The 19,026-nt window shown below is 39.4% G+C and overlaps 1 protein-coding gene across 3 annotated transcripts in view; it reads left to right on the plus strand.

Annotated features, from left to right (window-relative positions):
* cadm2b (cell adhesion molecule 2b) overlaps window positions 1-19,026 on the plus strand; it is a 139,603-nt gene that overhangs the window by 83,694 nt on the left and 36,883 nt on the right. For 2 of the 3 annotated variants that reach the window (XM_037087832.1, XM_037087841.1), the window contains exon 2: window positions 12,258-12,284. The exons of the other annotated variant lie outside the window; for it this stretch is intronic. In XM_037087832.1, the coding sequence (XP_036943727.1) occupies window positions 12,258-12,284 (27 nt within the window). The remainder of the gene's footprint in view (window positions 1-12,257; window positions 12,285-19,026) is intronic. 3 annotated transcript variants of the gene reach the window in all.

A 19,026-nucleotide genomic window follows, 5' to 3' on the forward strand; every position in this document is an offset into this window, starting at 1 on the left:
AAATTCCTTAGTTTGTCCACCAGAGTGGTGTGAAATGAAATGAATGTCTTTCATGTATGAAATAAGCGTGTGTGTGTGTGTGTGTGTTTATTCAGTTAACATGTTAAGTATCTGTCACTGAGTCCATCCCTTGATCAAACAGATTTTTAATGTTTTGTATTTGAATATTTTAGTTATGTCATTTAAGATGATAGGTAGTGATTGTATATTACCTTTTGAGGTATCTGTGGAGAGAGATTGTTATGATCTGTTATCTCACAACTTTCTTCTTGGCTTTATGCACACACACTCTTTTGGACCTGGAGAGCAGAGAACTCAGAGTACAGATTAGGGATATGAAAGAGAGATTAATGTAGCCTGATAAATATTTTCTGCTGCTTGAGTTTTATAACCATTACTATGAAATAAAACAAATAGAGAAAATGTGATAATAATAAAAAAAAAAGTTGGAATTACTCTGTTACAATGGTGCCTGGGCAATAAAGGGACAATTGAGGAGTAAGAAGTTTTGACTTGTGCATCTGTGGGGGATTTCATTTCACTTTGCAGAGCGACTACTCCTGGTCAGCTGGTCAGCTTGCCTTGGGCACATGCCTCGTGGGAAGGGGACCACCTGCTTAGCTTGATTCTTTCGAGGAGACTCCTGGGCTCTCATCCTGCCTGTAGTAGTTAAGGATGACATGTGGTTATGTCATGCAGAAATGCAGGTGTGGGGTTGTGACCAATCACTCTTTGAAAAAACGCTCCATTTAGATGCCCAAATCCCAAACGGTTGAGCCACTGGTGCCCTGGATAACTTGTATCTCAAAGTGCAAAGTTGGTGAGAGGGACTGAGTCGATTAACTCTCAAGAGAAAGGCCACATCACTGATGAATGGGCCCAAGCTCTCATGCTACACGAATAAAAGTGGGTGGTTAAAATCCCAGGTAGCCCTGCTGGAGTCAGATTCACAGAGTGTATCCGAATCACTCCCCGTGCTACAGGCTCCCCAACATTAGTGACTTGGAAGCAGTAGTTTGCATGAGCATCAGCCAGGAGCAGTATGTAACAGCTAGCTTTGCACTTGAACAACAGCACTGTGACCGTGAGTATGGTGGAGCCTGAGTTGACTGTGGGTTACAGCCATCACAGCATGAAAACCTTCATTTCTGCACTGGCTTAGCAATGATAGTTTGTGAATGTTTTTACTTTAGGTGGGGGCATGAATGAAATCAGCTGCTTCACTACTTTACCAGCAAATCTTAGCGGTGTTCCAATGGAAAAAATGATATGCAAAATCACCCGGAAACCTTATTTTTACAACTTTCAACCATAAAGACCAAATTACTGTGACATCACACTAACAACAACGTTAACGACAAGGTAGACAAGTTGTAGTAAATTTGCATTGTAGAGATATGTGAAATCAGAACCAATGTTGAAGCATTGGTTGTCATTTAAGGCCTCAACTGTAAGGTTTAAAGATATATAGTTAAAAATGATGGTCTGACCAGTCTGACAATTCTGCTGTGTTTGTTTCATGTACTGTGTTGCTCTGCTAGTATATTCGAGCAACACCGAACATCTCAGACTTACTGCTAGTTTGGGTGAAACTCAAGATGACATTTTAGGCATTCTGTGGTCCAACAGGTGAACTAGGTGTGAGTAACGTTGTGTGAGACATGAAAGCATCAAGCATGCATTTTAGAGGAATTATATGTAAGAGGAGACAATCAAATTGTGTGTGATGCAGGGGTTTCTACCCAAAGTTATTGTAAAGAAACATCATGATTGGTTCAGGAGAAGGTGGAATATGGAGGTGGTGATTATTTGCTTTTCCTCTATAAAAAAGTCAACATGTACAAGGTGTAAATGGAGGTCAACCATACTGACATACATTTCCTCCTCATTATATAGAGTATATGGAAATCACTTCCCTTACCCCTGCCCTCAGACTCCTCCTCATAATGCCAAGAGTGACAGCGGATTGTTGCTGAAAACACCCCCCCCAAAAAAAAACATGAAAGGGAAAACACTGAGAGAAGAAAATGATTAATCAGAAGGCTGTCATTTAAAAATATCAAAATACAACACCATTGGAAATGCATGGTGAAGAAATAGGAGTTCATCAAGTACTGGCATTTGAAGCCAGTAAAACTTTTCAAAAAGGTCTTTCAATGCTAATGTTAGCTTTTTTTCAACTTTAGATAAGAAGACCAAATTCAGCTCTAGGCAAGGGCACTGGCAGGAGAATTAACTGAATACACATGTTTTTGATGGTGGGGGAAACCAGGTGGGAGCACCCGGAGGCAACCCATGCAAGCATGGGAAAGACATACAAGCTCCATACACAGAGCTCCGAATCGAATTCAGGACCATCTTGCTCTAAGGCAACAGTGCTAATCAGTGATCCACTGTGCTGGTCTTTACGTTTAAATGCTACTGTTTTGTTGTTTCATCACAAATGTATTGTCAAATCTAAATAACAGAGTCACTATTTTGGCTGCAGTGTTGGTTAGATTTTTTGTTCTTACCCTCCTGAGAGTGATAAGTGCCCCTCATTGTAACAACACATGTTGTCATTCTCAACAACTTTTCAATCCAGGCTGATATGTCGTAAAGCACCATCAGTGTTTGCGAGCCGCGGTGATTTATGAAGCATCTATTTCATATCAAGGTAGAAGTTGAAGCCTCTAAAAGGCTTTAAGGGTGACACTTTGAGAATGTGAACAGATTCATCAAAGTGGATTATCTTTGCGGCTGAAAGTACTTTCCAGAGGTTGACCTTCTTTGGAATTCCATCACTGGGACATGGAACACAACTGTGAGTGTGTTTTGAAAGATAAGGGACTGATATGCCAGGAGGATGATGAAGTGAGCACGTGTGCAACTGCATCTCACATGTGGTTACATACAACGCAGCACACTTTTGACACAGAACATTTATATGAATTACATTTAGTTTAACAGTTCGTCAACACTGACAGTCTGCTCTCTTTTTCAAGCTCAGTATGACCTTGACAAATTTCATCTTCTCCTCATCCCCCATTTCTATCAGTTTTTCACCTCTGAGGCAGGAGAGGTGATCGCATGTGACAGACCGGTGTTGTATCAAAGTAAAGAAGCTTGACCTAATAGTTCATTCAATTATTCATTTAACTTCACCCAACATAATTTCCATAAATAGCGTCAAAACTCATTTTTACTTGGTGAGAAACACTTCATTCAATAAGATACGACATGTATTTGCTCCAAGTGAACAGCATTATCAGCGTTTCACAGCTTGAAATCCTCTTTGCAGAAAACAAGGGCAGAGAGTCTGTTTTTACCTTTAAACATTTTCCATGACAACACATTACAGGGCAAAATATCTCAAAAACTTGGAACTGGGCCCAAGATAGCTGCCAGGCGTCATGCTGGGTTTTAACTTCATGTAAACACTCACAAACATATCCCAAACTGACTTCAACTCACAAGACAACTGTAAACACTCCATCGTGTTTTTGTCAGATTTTTTTCCCTGTACGCATGATGTGATAAGAAGACGTAATACAGCAAAGTACACAGTATACAGCAGGATTCTTTGCATGTGTCACTCCTCCCTGCTGTTTATCACATTTCTCTTAAAATTGCTTTCCTAGATATTAGGTTACATTTTGAACATAAATGGTCTCCTGTGGAACCAATTTCTGACACTGCGCACCTTTTACCTAAATACGCCCATGGAGAGTCATTTCTGCAACATTAAAGTCTTGTACTTGTAGTCATCCAGCAAATACTGTAAAGCACCCCGCGTATTACCATCTTAGAGCCCAATTCAGATTGCATTAACTTGCACAGCCCTGTGCATCCCAACTGTGCAGTGCTTCAGTCAAGGTATAAATCGTGTGCCAAGCGTAGAATGAAAAAAAATGCAAATTCTCATCTCAGAAATGATTTGAATATTATTGTTTTATCAAATCAAACGAGAAAATGTCAGCATAATGCGCAGGAATTTCTCATTTAAACTTGTGATAAACCTCGCTCCCAACATTATTGTTCCACGTTGATTGTAAAAATTGGGCTTTGGAATCAGGCATTTCCCTCGTGTGCTATATGAAGTCTGACAGTGTCACCATCATGCTAGACTCCGAGGAGAGGAGTGGCGTGTGTGCGCAGGCCTGCCATTATCCCGGGGCTTGGCAGATAAAGACTTAGGAGGTTTGAGTCCTGGATTGCCTGAAGCGTGGACCCTCATCTGCATGCAAGGGGCTTCTGCAAGGCATTGGTGCAGCCACATAATGTCAAACAATTTTCTGTAACACAAAGATATTTGATTTCTAGTAGAGTGTTGAGTAGAGCTGGACACTCCAGAATCACTTTGAAAAATCTCAGTTTATATCAAACACAGCTCAGCTGGACTGAAGCGTATTCTCATGGCATGGTGTCATGCACCCTGTGGTGTGCACACTGTAAACTATCTTGCAGGTAATGCTGAGTGATAGAGGAACTGCAGGAGCACTGGTTGTCTTTGTTGTGGTGTGTTTGCCTTATCATGGCTGCTATAGAAACAGGTTTACTTCTACAGTTAAACTCAATATTTTGGTCCATTATAAGATGTCTGCTACACACCCGATTTGTTTGGAGGGTGAAGGCAGTACAACTACCAGACAGAAGTAAAAGCGTGTCTTTTCATATTAAATTGCAGCGCTGAATCTTTCATGTTGCTGTATTGAAAACATCGTATTACAATGTCTGTTGGAAAAAGCAATTTTGTGTCTAATGGGCTACTGAAATGGTAAACCTTACAGTGTGCCTCAAGCAAAAACAAAGATTTGATTTAAGCGTCATGGTAAAGTTCAAGGCTGCTCTGGCCAGACTGGTGGAGAAGAAAATAAAAAGAGAAGTGAAGTTATAACCATCACAGTCTACCACTGTCACAAACGCATGAGTTTTATCTTAGCATCAATCTGTCTCCAGTCTGACTCCTGTTGACTCAGGATGATTAATGGCTGCTTACAAGCAACCACTTCAAAACTCATGCTCATGAATTAAACAAAGGGCAGGTTTTCTACCATAGGGTTTAAACAACTTCTTTAGGAATGTGGGCGATGTGTGTCAGGGGGCACCTTGTTTAAGGTGGCATTTATACTGGCAGTTAGACTTAAAAACCCATGAGCGCATTAAAATGGTGGTGCTGTCAGTTAAGACACCCTATTGTGTCTTAGAAGATTAATGATAAAAAGCCAATTTAGAGAACATAGGATATTAAATAATGGTCTTATAGGTACAATATTTAACATTTTCACGTTAAAATGTATGAATACAACTGGACTTTTCTTATAGAGACTCTTAAACACCAGCCCAATCGCCAGAATTATAGTGAGTTAAGTATGTTTCTGGAAAACAACAGATAAGTTAGAACTGGACGGGTTGAATTTTCCGATTTTTGTTACCATGCTGTGCTTATTTTCTGCTTACGTTTAAGCACAGAAACCACTTGGTTAGGAAAAAAATTATGGTTTGGTTTGGAATACCTCTTTTGGTTGCCACGATCACGAATGGAAATGGTCCCGCTTCCCGTGAATAATAGCAGGTTTTTGGTCACTTGCAGGTGACTGCAGGTCTCCTAAAAAAAAAAAAAAGCCTGTTTCTGACAAAACGGCTGAAAATGTCTGAAAAAAATATTAAGTGGTGTTATTCAAACTGCGTTGGGCCATTTGGCAGCTCTGCTTTAACTCATGAACCTTTTTTCAACGTTTCGTTAATTTTCTTTACATTGCAGAAAACATTATCATGCAGTATTTTGCTGTTAGACTAATGTGTGTGTTGTCTGTGAGTGGTCAAAAAATTGCAGTTTTTTAATACCAGGAATCGATGAAGGAACACAAGTAAAATAAACTGCTGTGTTACTGTCTGGATTGAAGGGCAGTTCAGGTTTTACTGACAGCCTCCATTACCGTGAACAAGGATTGCATGTTGAGTTTTTATTTTTTTATTTTTTATTTTTTTACAATACCAGTGTGACAGCATGCCATTGCTGTGTGAAAACACATTTTCTCATTTACTCTGGTTTGCCTTTCTCATGCTTGTGTTGCTCTAAGTGGAGGGACACTCGCAGGCTTTCGTAACATGTAGTGCTCCGATGGAAACGCAGTAGAGACAAGAGGAGAAAATTGAAGAAGGAATTGGTTTGGGGTTTCTTCGGGAGGTACAATATATGTGCCCGTAATGCTACCTTCACAGAGCTTTAGAGGTGTGTTTAAACTGTGGGGTTTTCATTGGACCAACAGCAGAGAGACAAGCCTCTGAAGCAGCGTGTGCTGCCTGGAGAAAGGCGAGCATGCCCGTGTTGCTCTGAAAGGAGTCACTGCCGTTTGTGGAAGAGCTGGCCCTTTTAATCTGGTAACTTATTCGGTGTTATCCCAGTAAAAAAGCTAGAGGCACTGACCATTTCTTACAGCTCAGCCTCATCAATAATCCACCAAACTCTAAATTATTCACAGGACACAGGTGAGAGGATATTACAGCTGTTGAACTTTACCTGCTGCATCGCCTCATGTCTAAAAGATTTCACTTCCAAAGTTTCCACTTGTCTGTTACCACTCACAGCTTTGTGTTGATCTATTGTGATTGGCTGAAAGAAAACGAATTTGCTTTTAATGAGATGCTAGAAATTCTCTGTATTTGCTCTAATAAAAGTCTCTAGTGTTTGCTATGCACAGTCAGCAGAAATCTTGTTCAGTGGCTGTATAAGAGGGGAAGCATCAACCTTACACTGGAACGATTATCTTATACATTTTCTATTTATGTCCTAATTAATTAACACGTGATTTAACCATTGATTGAAATGTTTTAGAAATTGTGGTGTTCATTTTTCTAAATTATTATGAACTGAAAAATGAATAAAAGAATAATTGACAGATTGAATGATAAAATAAATAATTGTTATGCAGCCCTAAACCATCAGATTAAAATACAAAAACTTGAGTTAGAGAGAGGAAATTACTGATGTTATCTTACAAGATTTCTGTGTTTTGAAGCTCAAAAATTTCACTTACCTGCTGCTGCTGCTGCTGCTGCTGCTGCTGCTGCTGCTGCTGCTGCTGTTTAACAGCCACCAACATGCGCAGCAGCCCAGAGCTGCTATTAAACTTATGATTCCACTTGTGAGTATGTGTGTGTGTGTGAGCTGAATATGATGAAGTGCTTTCCTGTCAAAGGGTTACTTACAGCCCTGTTGTCCCAGGAGTGTTTGTCGTGTGACACTGGCAGAGGGAGAGCAGTGACCCCAGTGATGGCCAGCTGAGGGACAGAGGCCAACTCTCACTGTGTTAGAGGACAAACCTCTCAGTGGTCGGTTAAACTAATCACCACAGGGACCAGCCAATATTGCTTCGTTACACACCCGCATCCCCACTTCAGAAATAAGTCTGACACATAAATGAATGGACTTCATTCTGTTGCCCTTTGAGCCTCTCATGATGCAAATGCAGCAAACAAGCAGACTGGCCTCTGGTGGCCATGCCAGCCAAAGTCCCATCTTTCTGCCTCATTGTTTTTCTCTTCCTCTTATTAGGTTCTTATCTCATTGTCACTGATATGCTATTATCCATTTTATTGTTTTTTTCTTCCAGTACATATTGCAGTCATCCGTCTCGTGTGGGATCCCTTTGGTTTTGTCAATGTCTTTTTTCTCTCAAGGTGTGCTTGTCTTCACTGAGGTCGTTGGGTAATGCTATGTAAGCTGTTGTTCCCCGTGCAGTTATTTTCTGAGCCAACTCTTGTGTTGCCATTTTTCTACTCAGGTCAAAACGACAAGTGGATTTTGAAATCCCAGTCGTCAGGCAGTGAAACAGTACTGTTACAAAACTTTATTTATTGTTTATTGGAGCATATTATTCATGCCAACTTAGGTAATCAGTAATGATGCACTGTTTCCTAGGAAACAAATTAACAAGTGTTATCAAACTAAGGCAAATAACAATGTTTTGCTTTTTACTGTTCTTAATTTTAGAGGTGGGCATGAAAACTTTGTAGGTACAGAGTCATTATCGTTACAGAAAACATTTGAAATGTACTCAATTACTAACTATGACTAGACTTCTCACATGCAGTAACACATTGTTTTATCCTTCCTTGAACTTAGTCATGAATCCTCTAATGAGAATGTATTTACCATTTTGCATTAATTGTCCAATGTACTTCCCTGTACTCTACATAAATCTGTAGGTTTTCAGTGTTCAGGAGTCTTAATTAGCAGCTGCTCTCCACTTGTTGCCTTTCCAAACTAATATAATTACATTATTTCGACTGACTTTTTACCTTTACACTGCCTCAGAGTCACGAACATGGTGAAAGTTTGCTGAATGTGGTACAAAAAAAACTGTAAAGCTGTAAACTGTGACAATGGCTCTGCTTCTATGCAATTTTATGTTAATGTTATTGCTTTCTGAGAGTCACTTTGTCATCATAATGAAGATGATGGTACAGTATGAGATCCTGAAATGTTACCAACAAAAGGGGTGCAAATCTCCAGGTGATACTTCATTTGTTTACATCAGAGCAGCTCCAGAGCTTCTATTTCATTTTCTTCTAATTGTGTTTCTGAGAAAGCCGATAAGGCTCATTAGAATTTTAACCATAAATTAAAAACTGTAGGCTTTTTTTTTTCATTTTATTATATATATATATATATATATAAAAAATTTTAAAATGATAGGCTGTAACTTACCGTACCGAGCAAAACTGGGTAGGGGTTGCAGTATCTCTATGAAGTGTTTAATAAATGCACTCAAGCATTAAACCACACGATAAATGTGTTAAACACGTTGACATTCTTACAGAGAAGTGTGTTGTTATGTGCCCCGTTATTGATTTTCCGTGAAAGTCCTCTTAGGAATGTCAAAGCGTTATACTTTTCAGATAGAATACATTGATATGCTTGCCATGTGCGTGCAAACATTTCCAGTTCACAGCAAGGAGAATCTTATCATGGTGTCTGACTTTGTCAACACTATTAAATTTAGAGGGAGTCAGAGATTAATAACTTCCACGTAAGGAGAAAATAGGAAGAGGCGCAGGCTTGGGAGCATACAGAAAGATTAATGAGTGTCAAAAACAATGAATTTTCCATTAGATAGTGGAGTGGCATAGGTTACTTGTTTGGTCTTCCCAGTTTCCTCATCAGATAAAAGCTTGTTCAAGGATCACCAAGAAATGACCTGTTTTTATAGATAAACATTTTGTCCTTCCTCCAGACTTCAGGTTTAACACTGACCTATTTTCAAGGCAGAAAATGTTCACAATGCTTCATTCCACCCTCAGCTTTAGGTATTGTAATGAGCCAAATGATCACTACTTTTATTTAATGTCTGGCCTGGCCTTGGAAAAGAAATAAAGAAACATGTTAAATAGGCTTTGTGAGAAAAAAAAATGCAGATCGTAGGACGGTCTTTCAGCCTCAGCCTACCTAATACTGAAGGTACCAACGAACACCAAATACATACCCGGACACACAGCCTCACCTCACAAATAGCCTTCTCTGCAAACATGTCATTACTGTTATGATGGATGCCCAGCAGTTCTCAAATATCAGCGGCAGGGAAACACATGAATCCAGCACTGATGAGCATGTTGAATACAGAGGCAACTTTGAGCAGCAGAGGGATGATAAGTAGCCTAAAATTATCCTTGACAACAACAGAAACAAATAAGGTGGACATAGTGTGAACAATGTCACCAGCACCTCCAGCTGGAAGAGGAACAGCGGCCCTGTAATAGACAGGATGTGTCAGCACACGATGCTTTTGTAGACCAGAGGTGGAGGAGAGGTAAATACTACGAGAGGAGCTTATTTCTCAAGGAGCTAAGAAGTGCTCTTGTCAGTCAACCAGCACATCCACAAGAAACAGCACACTGTGTGACCTCCAGTCGGTGCAGATTTGGTCAAGGCTTTTCAAGGAAAACCTCTAGTCCTGTTTCACCTTCAGGGCTGTCAGAAGCTTCACTCAGGGTGAACAAAAGAAATGGCTAAATGACAGGCCACTTTTTTACATGAAAAACTCCAATTTGCCACATTGCCAGGAATTCTTACTACTGAAAAGCAAGACATTACAAATTTTATGAAATAGAATAGATAATACGAGTAGAAGTACAATTTGCATGTTTGCATGAAAACACAAAGAATAATACTTAGTTTCAGAAGCACTTTATCTATAGCTCCTACAAGCAATATTACACTAACACTCCCTGAGAAATCAGATGTGAGCTGTAAATTAGTATACCCTCCTGCACTGTAATATGTAAGACAACCAGCAGTGGGTTTACCTTCAGGGTCCTGTTCATGCAGGATTTTCTGTTTCGCTGATGTCTGCTGTAAATATGTAACATCTGGGGCAAATGTTGTCCGCTGAGAATATTTCCTCAGGAGGTTTCCCATAAAGTCTACAGTATTTCCAAGAATTACATTTGTGTGAGTACAAAGACAGAAATCCAAACTTTGCTGCTCCAGCCGATCTTTGAGGTCGGTTTGATCCTTCCCCTGCCGTCTTATGACCCGGGGAAAAATCCAAATATGAATGTTGAATTTTGATTGCTTTGTGTGTTTTCTCTTGTTTTTCTGTGATGCCACTCTCCTGCTTCTATGTGTTTGACTACCCATGAAATCAAAGATACCCATAAAGTTACTGAGCAGTGACAATCACCTGATGTAAACAGGCAGTTAGTGATATATTCTCATTAAAAGACAAGCGATACTAGAATCATCCCTCCGAGGAAGCATGTGAGCCATTCCCTCTTGTGAACAGAAGCCAAACTCTCAGTGTACCTCAGCTCTTTTCAGGTTTTTGAACATTAAAAAAGCTGAACAGGGTTTTTACCACCACAGACATGGTGTTGTATTTTAGGTTGGAGGGTGGCAACGTGCTGGGGACTGGGCTGTTTATGTGGCGGATGCTGCTTTTGTCTTATGTTGGGCACACAGTTCTACTTATAATTACCATTCAGCGCTGATTTAGCAGTTTACGCAATGAGTCCTTTTCAAAATCTAAAAGCTTACCGGGAAATGTACTGTTAATCTCTTCTAGTCTGAAGCCTTTGGTAACAATGTTCTGTCCTCATTACACCCAACTAAGTGTCTTTACCTGAAAGACAGCTAAGCACCTTCCTTTATGTAGCCACTGGGGACAAACAAAGCAGCTGTCTCTCGAGTGATGATGAAAGGAAATTGTTTACCAATCTGCCAAGTCGTCCTAAGTAGCATGTAATTTGTGCAGAAGGTGAAAATTGAAAGTTATTGAGCAGAATTCTTCCCAGGCACCGTCAGAGAGATTAGGCCGTAAGGAGAAAATTTTGTCGCGATTAGCAATTTTACAGCGCTTAATTGTTTGAATTATTTGCTATATTCTACGATCCTTTAGCTCTTTAAATCATATAAGATAAACTTGCAGCTGCAATAGGACGCATTGTGAGGAAATTGTATTTTACACTCATTATTTACTACTTTGGCCATTTTTTCTATTTTGGTTCTATTTCCATTCTGCATTGAAGCAGATAAGGGAAATGTTATCGTTTGGTATCATAAAAACAAGTTGCACATGGGTTTTGTACTTTTGAAATGTAATTAGTTACACACTGATATCTCAAAGTAGGAACGTCCCGGTTCAGCGCAGCTCGACATCCTTAAAAGCTGAATTTTTATCCATATTCATTTTAAATTATGACATTGGGGTTTTCATTTGTCTGCTCTGTTTGTCCCAGTAAATGCTACATAAAAGCTTTGTAATGCCCCTGTTCTAAAGTTTCACAATAAATGTGTGTTACCATAACAGATAAGCATGACCATATATATCATATACAAATGCATGAAAAGATGTAAAATGTAAAAGATGAAAAAATGTATGTCAGTCTCAGTTTAATTGACCAAATGAACCCTAATTTTTTAGTTTGTCTATATGTGAAAATTACTATAATTTTTAATGACTATGTGTTCTGTCCTGTAGACTTCCAGCAACAGATGCCTGTTTTGTACATGATTCAGAATTAATGATATGATTCAGCTTGTTATAGGGTTTAATTAGTGAATCATGTTTTTTCTGTCTCTTTTAATATTTGATATATCATGCAGGGTGTGATATGAATTTATACCGACTACAGTACTAACATTTCCACACTCACAGCATTTAATCTGACTTTCTGTCACTGCGGGTGAAGTAAATAATCATCATGCCATCAATGTTACTCCTTCATACTACCTATCTAACCTGCTGTTTCCTTGCTTTACCCCTTCATGCTATCAGTGGCTGGGACAAAAAGCAAAGCGAAAGGTGAGTTATTGCCTCCATTTTCTTGCTACATGATTTATGTTGCTCACAGTTCCCAATAAACAATGTTTGTATCACCCTTTTATCTCCCACCAACAGCCTGGGAAGCATTAACATACACTTCTTGCTGCAAAGCTTTCTGGGCTTTTTTTACCTTTATTTTTCCAGGAAAAATGGACTGAACATGTTGCTCTTTAAGAGAGCAGATGGATGCTGATGTCAATGAATGCACACAGTATTTTGTTATTTATATATAAATGATTCTTACAGAGAACACAGAAACCTCAATCATTTTTTTTTCTTTTTTTAGTATTTCAAAAAAGGAGGTTCTGAATACAAGTGTAGTTCTGTAGCATGCACAAATATTTCTCCTTTTAAATAATGTAATAGGAGTCCACAGACAGATCTGGATGTTACATTTATAAACAGATGGTAGAACCTGTATTCATGAACTGCTTGACATGTGTGAACATGTGGTGGGTGTTTTTTTTAAGATCTCCCAGCTGATGTTTGGAGAAAGTGTATTTGTAAATCAATCATCAGATATCTTCTTCTGTGTAAGTCTTGATTCGGGGGTCTGAATTAATGTGATCATATTTAATGACACCTACACAGTCTGCAGTTATGCATTAGAAAAAAAGGAGAGAGAGGACGTCAGACAGCTGCTGCTGATAAGTTAGTGATGTTAGCTATTGTCAGTTATCTATATAAAGATAACTGACAATATAAGCCGGCTAGCAAACATTTATAACTCAAACATGTTAAATCAAAAATGACACGAGAGTTATCTCTTCCTGTGGGGAGCATCAGCGTCAGAGATGACCCTGTTCATTCCTATGAGAGCTGCTCCGTGATGCATGAAACCAAAAAAAGCCACTTCCCAGTGTGAAGAAATTGCTGTGATGTATTCATACATACCAGGGGCCTAGCTGGGTAAACTGGTTGACTTCCAGTTCAGCCCTCGACAAACCTTAATGAGGATAAAATAATTGAGTTGTGCAACTCTTCCAGACTTCCCAAATGTTATCACCCGAACCCTAAAATTATCTGTCTTTCACGATGTAAGCTTACAGGAAAAAGTTTCTCTGGGCCAGTGTGGATCACATGACATTTAAATTAAAGAGTTGACCACTATGTCAAATTGGCATCAAAGCCTGGCACACTTCTCTGGGTCCTGGAGCAGCCACCAGACACCGTGTAGATGTTGACCTCTGGGCAGCTGTTTGATGTCCATCCCTGTGTTCAAATGTGCAAACTGCACAAATGTATTACTGTGTTATCACATTAAATCAAACCCTCGAATCTTTACTTGTGAGGTTGACTGAAACTGAAGGAGCGATTTGATCGGCTCCAGATGGTTCCCTTGTAAAAAAAAAAAAAAAAAATGTGAATCAAGCCATTACAGGGAAGTCACAAAAAAAAACCCACTCATGCAGTGAAGTTCACGCGTGACAAGCAGTTTGTGAATATCGGTTCAATGAAGAAATCTTTATGTGCATCAGAAATAGTTTTTTTTAAGCCTTCTTTCTCCAAATGTGTTTTTTTTTTTTTGCATTGATACAACAATACAGTTTTGTGTGCACTGGAAAATATTTGTGTGAAGAAGGTAATTTACATATAAATTGTGAAATACACTTGTGAATCCATCTGTGGCCAGTCATTAAATGAAGACCTATCTGAATCTGTGTCTCCCTCTCAGATACAACCTGCGTCACATATGTATAGATTCACATGTTCACACCAGGGAGCTGCCTGCCTCACCCAGTCTTGCTTCTCCTCTATTTGGCCACCGTGCAGCTCCACTGGAGCTGCTGGGGGGTTGTTCCCGGTTCAAGGACACCTCAGCGGTAGATGAGGGAGGAGACTGTTTCTCATTTGTCTCCCAACCCAGATTTTCTCAGACATACTGTGCAGGCAAACTGGAGACCTTCTGGTGACCAGCCTGCTTCTCATTCTTTTATTTTACTGCTGCCCTTCAGTAGTTAATGCTTTGTCCCGATATTTGCTGGCATAGATATTCATTCAATTGCCATTGAAATTGATCTATTGCCTAATAAATGATCATTTTCAGATTTATTATGCACTGAGTAGAGAAATAAAGCTCTCGTGGGGATTTTTTTTCTTTGTTGCTGCACACCCACAAATTACCTTTACCTATTGAGAAAAAAAAGTCATCCTGCAGTATATTCGATGATTTGCAGGTCCTCTTCCTTTCATAGTGGATATACATTTTCTGTTATTGCTCACGCTGGATACCTCAGCATCTCAGTGACTCTACCTGTATGGTTATACTGTATAGTTTGCTAGTTGGTCTGGCTTGTTTGCTTTACCACGTTGAAATTTAAGGAGCTTACTTTTGTGTTTCCTGTGTTGTACAGTGAAATGAAAGCAAATGTTCTAAAAGCTTTACTAATATCGTACAGTTTACACATTATTTAGGACTGTGTCTTTTTGTTAATTGTTTGTGAGGTTTTTTTTGTTTCCCTTGTTTGTTTTTCCAACATGACTTAAACCAAACCGGCTGATTAATGTTAATGTTCACAAATGAACACCTTTTTTCCCCCCTTTTTGAGAATGCAGTGTTTTCTAATTACAGAAGTAATTAGGGGGCTAGTTTTTAATTAACAGAAGATACACATTCAGCATTCACACCTCTGGAATCTAGTTCAGCATTGGGAAGCCTTTTTCAACAGCACTTTCAGCACTCTAATTACAGTTAATAACTTGTATTAATAACAATGGAGATAATGAATATAACCACATGTATCAGTCTTGAATATTGATTAATGGATTTTGTCAGCTTTCCTATTGCATGCTAATAATTACAATGTAATTTGTTGAGTAACTGTTGAGAAAAATGTTAGGCCTACAAGCCAGGATGATAATCATCCTGGCAGTTGTCATTGTATTGACAACATACTCCTGGATTTATTCACCAAGACCTTCTGAATAGATTTGATCTGAGCATGTGCTCCGACCAGCGCCACTGCAGAGAAAAGCAGAGTCATTTTTTAAAGTGTAGACACTGCGTAAAGAGAGTAAACTGCTTCATGAGAGAACATTTCATGGCCATCCTGAACTCGTGTTTTCCAGCTAGAAGCAGCAAGGCAACTTGTTACAGTGATTTTTGGAAAGCAAATGGGACCAAAATGCAGTAACTCTCCCACCAATGAACCACATGGCAGAGGTAAAACATTAACCAGAGATAATAGAGGTTGTTTGTGCAATCTGTTTTATATCAATGATGAAGGGCACGTTCAGGCAGGTTGAATGTGAATTTCACAGCATTTCCTATAAAGTGTTCCTGATAGAGGGGATGTTGCATATAAAGCGGACAAGGCAAGGATTCTCAGAGTGATAAGGTTTTATTGAACATCAGCAGCATATGCTATTGAGAAATATGCTATTGAGCAGCATATTTATTTCACACAACAGTCCTTGCACGCAATATTTGAAGAGCATGTTGTAACTAGTCTCATTCATCCCCACCTCTTGTCTCCACAACATCTTAAAGGAAATCCATACCTGTGGTTATTGCGAAAATATGCCGCATGAATCACAATCAGGCCTGTGTTCCACTGTATTCCCATTAATTAAAGCATTCATCAGTCTGTTAGCAGCAGTCTCTGGAGTTTGGTAGATCACTGTTTTGAGCATTTTCTTATTGTTGTCTCATTGCTGCCATTTGTTCATGACTCCATTGACTGTGTGCTGTTTATTGGTTTTATCTGTCTGTTTGCAGCAGAATGCACCAAAGTGCCAGGATTTGACAAAAAAAAAAGAAAGAAACGAAAGAAAAAAAAAAAATCCCGAAGTTCATTTGAGGCACCAGTAAGTAACACCAGTTGAACATGTAATTTCCTGTTTCACCTGGAGACAGTACAGTATTTCTGACCCACTTTCTGAAGCTGATGTATTGCCACTTTCCTCTTTCCTTTTTTTTCCTGCACAGCAGAAAAAAACACTGCTAAGAGTTTCCCCCAGCTGGGAAATTTATTGCCAGTTCTGTTGATTGTCCACCCCCCTTCCACCTTCCCCCTAGCTCCCCCACTGTGGCAAATCACAGGGGAGGACGGCGCTCAGTACCACCTCTGAGCCAAGGGAGGTTCACTTTTGCTCAGGTGCTACTCAGTAACAGGCACCAAATGTCCTTTTTGACGGAGGGTAAAGCTGACAGACAGCTCACTCTGTCTTGGTTATTTCCTTTCTAACAGGCTTCATCGAGCTCTGTAACAGCTCAATCAACTGACTGCATCATTTAAGATCACACTGTCGGTGCTGACAATGAGTACAATACCGAGCCGACACACAGTTGTCCTATGGCGATGGGGTCATCACAATAAGTACATTATGCCTGATCTGCTGTGAAATGTTCTTGTTTACAGCAGATGGAAGCATGGTAGAAAGCCACTATCATCCCAGTGCATGCAGTCGGATGTGTCTCGATAAGGCTCCACACAGATGGGCACATTTAATGCGAAAAAGATTCACAGTTGATTTTGCAAAAAGCATCCAGAAGCTATTTGCACCTGGAATTAAAATGGCAGTAGAGAAACAGCAGCTGTATTGAATCCATTTTTGTTCAGGAGTGACCTCAACATGTTTTGTCTCCTATAGCCTCTTTGTGCTTTATTGCCAGATGATAGAGGGGTGCAGAAGACAGAGAGTGACATGGAGTGCATTACTAATCTGAGCAAAAGTAATCACAGCCTTTGCTTTTACCATAATTACATATGGATTTTCTATGACTGAATGAATTGCGTATTGGACGGCCCGTATAGTCAGATTTCAAATGTCCCCTGTTGATTTTAAGTGGTGACATTATCTAAAGCTGGCGAAGTTCAGAGCAGTAGTTGTACAGTTTTCAAACATGGATCACTTTGGACAGGTAATTTACAGATTAGCTTCAGTTAATGGATCAGATGTAGTGCTAATTAGCTGCTGCCCTTAAATAGTTGCTTAAATCTCTCCAATCAACTGGGCTGATGGCTTTTAAAATGGCACTGCTTATTGAGTGCCTCAGATCAGCAGGTTTGCCGTAAACATAAGAGGCATTCCTGCTAAAATTAGACTGTCAGCGTAAATGATTGTTTTTGGTGACAGATTTGACCTTTGAGTCATTACAGAAATAAATTACATGAAATATGTTTTTCCCTCTTAAGACTGCTCAGAAAAGGTCATTCTAGGTGAAAACAATCAGATATGATGGGGGTTACTTCACGGACCGGTTGATAAAAACAGCCTGTGTTATCTTCCCTCATAACCCTTCCCTCTCAAACCATTTCCTTTATCAACACTATAAGGTAGTTAATGAGTGTGTCAGCAAGCTTCTTATATTCAGATATTATTTAAATGACAGGTGTGGTCCCATTCATCATGGTGTTTGCATCACCTCTGTATAATCCTTTTTTTAATGTGTCTGTGTGCATGAATATGTCTTTTGTGGTGCGTTTGGCTTTTTACATATTTTAGTTGAAATCTGAAGTTCTTTGTTTCTTCTTTTCTTGTTCTGTTGAGATAAACAGATACTGTATGTTTCATCATTGTCACATATAACTTCACTCCCCCTGCTCACATGAGCCTTTCAAGTTCTATCATATGTGCTAAATAAAGAGGCAATTTGTACCAGCTACTTACAAAGCAGTTGGTTCTAAAATTGCGGCAGACAGTAACCACAGAAGGGGTTTGCATGCATTGGTATTCTGCATACAGGCAACATCTAGCCCCGAATTTTCTGAAGTGGTCTTATTTGGACTCTAGTGAATGGAACATGTTGTTGACATGATATGCTTCAAAGGTCCAGGACCACACAGTATGGAATATTAATGTGCTGAGAAATTCACAGTTTTGCTGTTTCCAAAGCAAGAAGCAGGGCTGCCATCAACAGTGGATGCTGCTTTTGTCTGGAACATCTTGACATAATGTATTTATTATATACTCATTATTACAGTAATGTACACACCAGAATGTGATAAGAATAGGCTTAAAAGTGGACATATATTTGGTGGAAATGGTTAGTAGTTTTCTTGACACATTATGTGAACTGGTTTAAGAGTTTTAGATTGGAGGATTGCATTTATTCATTTCCACTAGTCCTCCACGGAAGGGTCAGCATTAATCTAATCCACTTCAATCCATTTGAGGGAACTGTGTTGTTAGTGTTGGCTGGAAGACCACCCAAATGGTATACTCGGCGATAATATCAATACTACTGTGGAGAATCATGTGGCAGGGGGCCATTATCTGGACAGCCTGTGACAGACACTCTCAGGCCTGATTACGGGTCTTTCTGGGCTGCTGCATCAAGTTTACAGTCGAAAAATACTCAGCTTTGATCCATTTTTGATCACATTTCTGCTGGTTATCCTTTCCTTCTATGATTCTCCAATGAATGAGTTTAAAATACTGTAGGAAACATCCTGAGATTATTACTGTTACATCCAGTCTGGCTCTGTGGTAACACACATGTCTGACAGTGCCCTATTAATGATGCAGAGTCAAAGTGTAGGACTCGGGGGATCAGCTGTAGATTTGTTCACTTTTTAATTTAATTTCAGTGAGTAGTTGTAAAGTTCAAAGGAACAAAAGTGTGCTGTAGAGCAAAGTACACCTACAGTATGCTTGACCTAGCAAGTGATACATATTAACCTAATTTTCAGGTGAGCAGGTGATGATGGCATGGAAGTTCTGTTCTATTTATTTAAACGATGACAAAACACAGGGAAACAATGCAGTAGCTATAATT

This window comes from Acanthopagrus latus, chromosome 2 (assembly GCF_904848185.1).
Source record: "Acanthopagrus latus isolate v.2019 chromosome 2, fAcaLat1.1, whole genome shotgun sequence".
In the NCBI taxonomy this organism is placed as follows: domain Eukaryota; kingdom Metazoa; phylum Chordata; class Actinopteri; order Spariformes; family Sparidae; genus Acanthopagrus; species Acanthopagrus latus.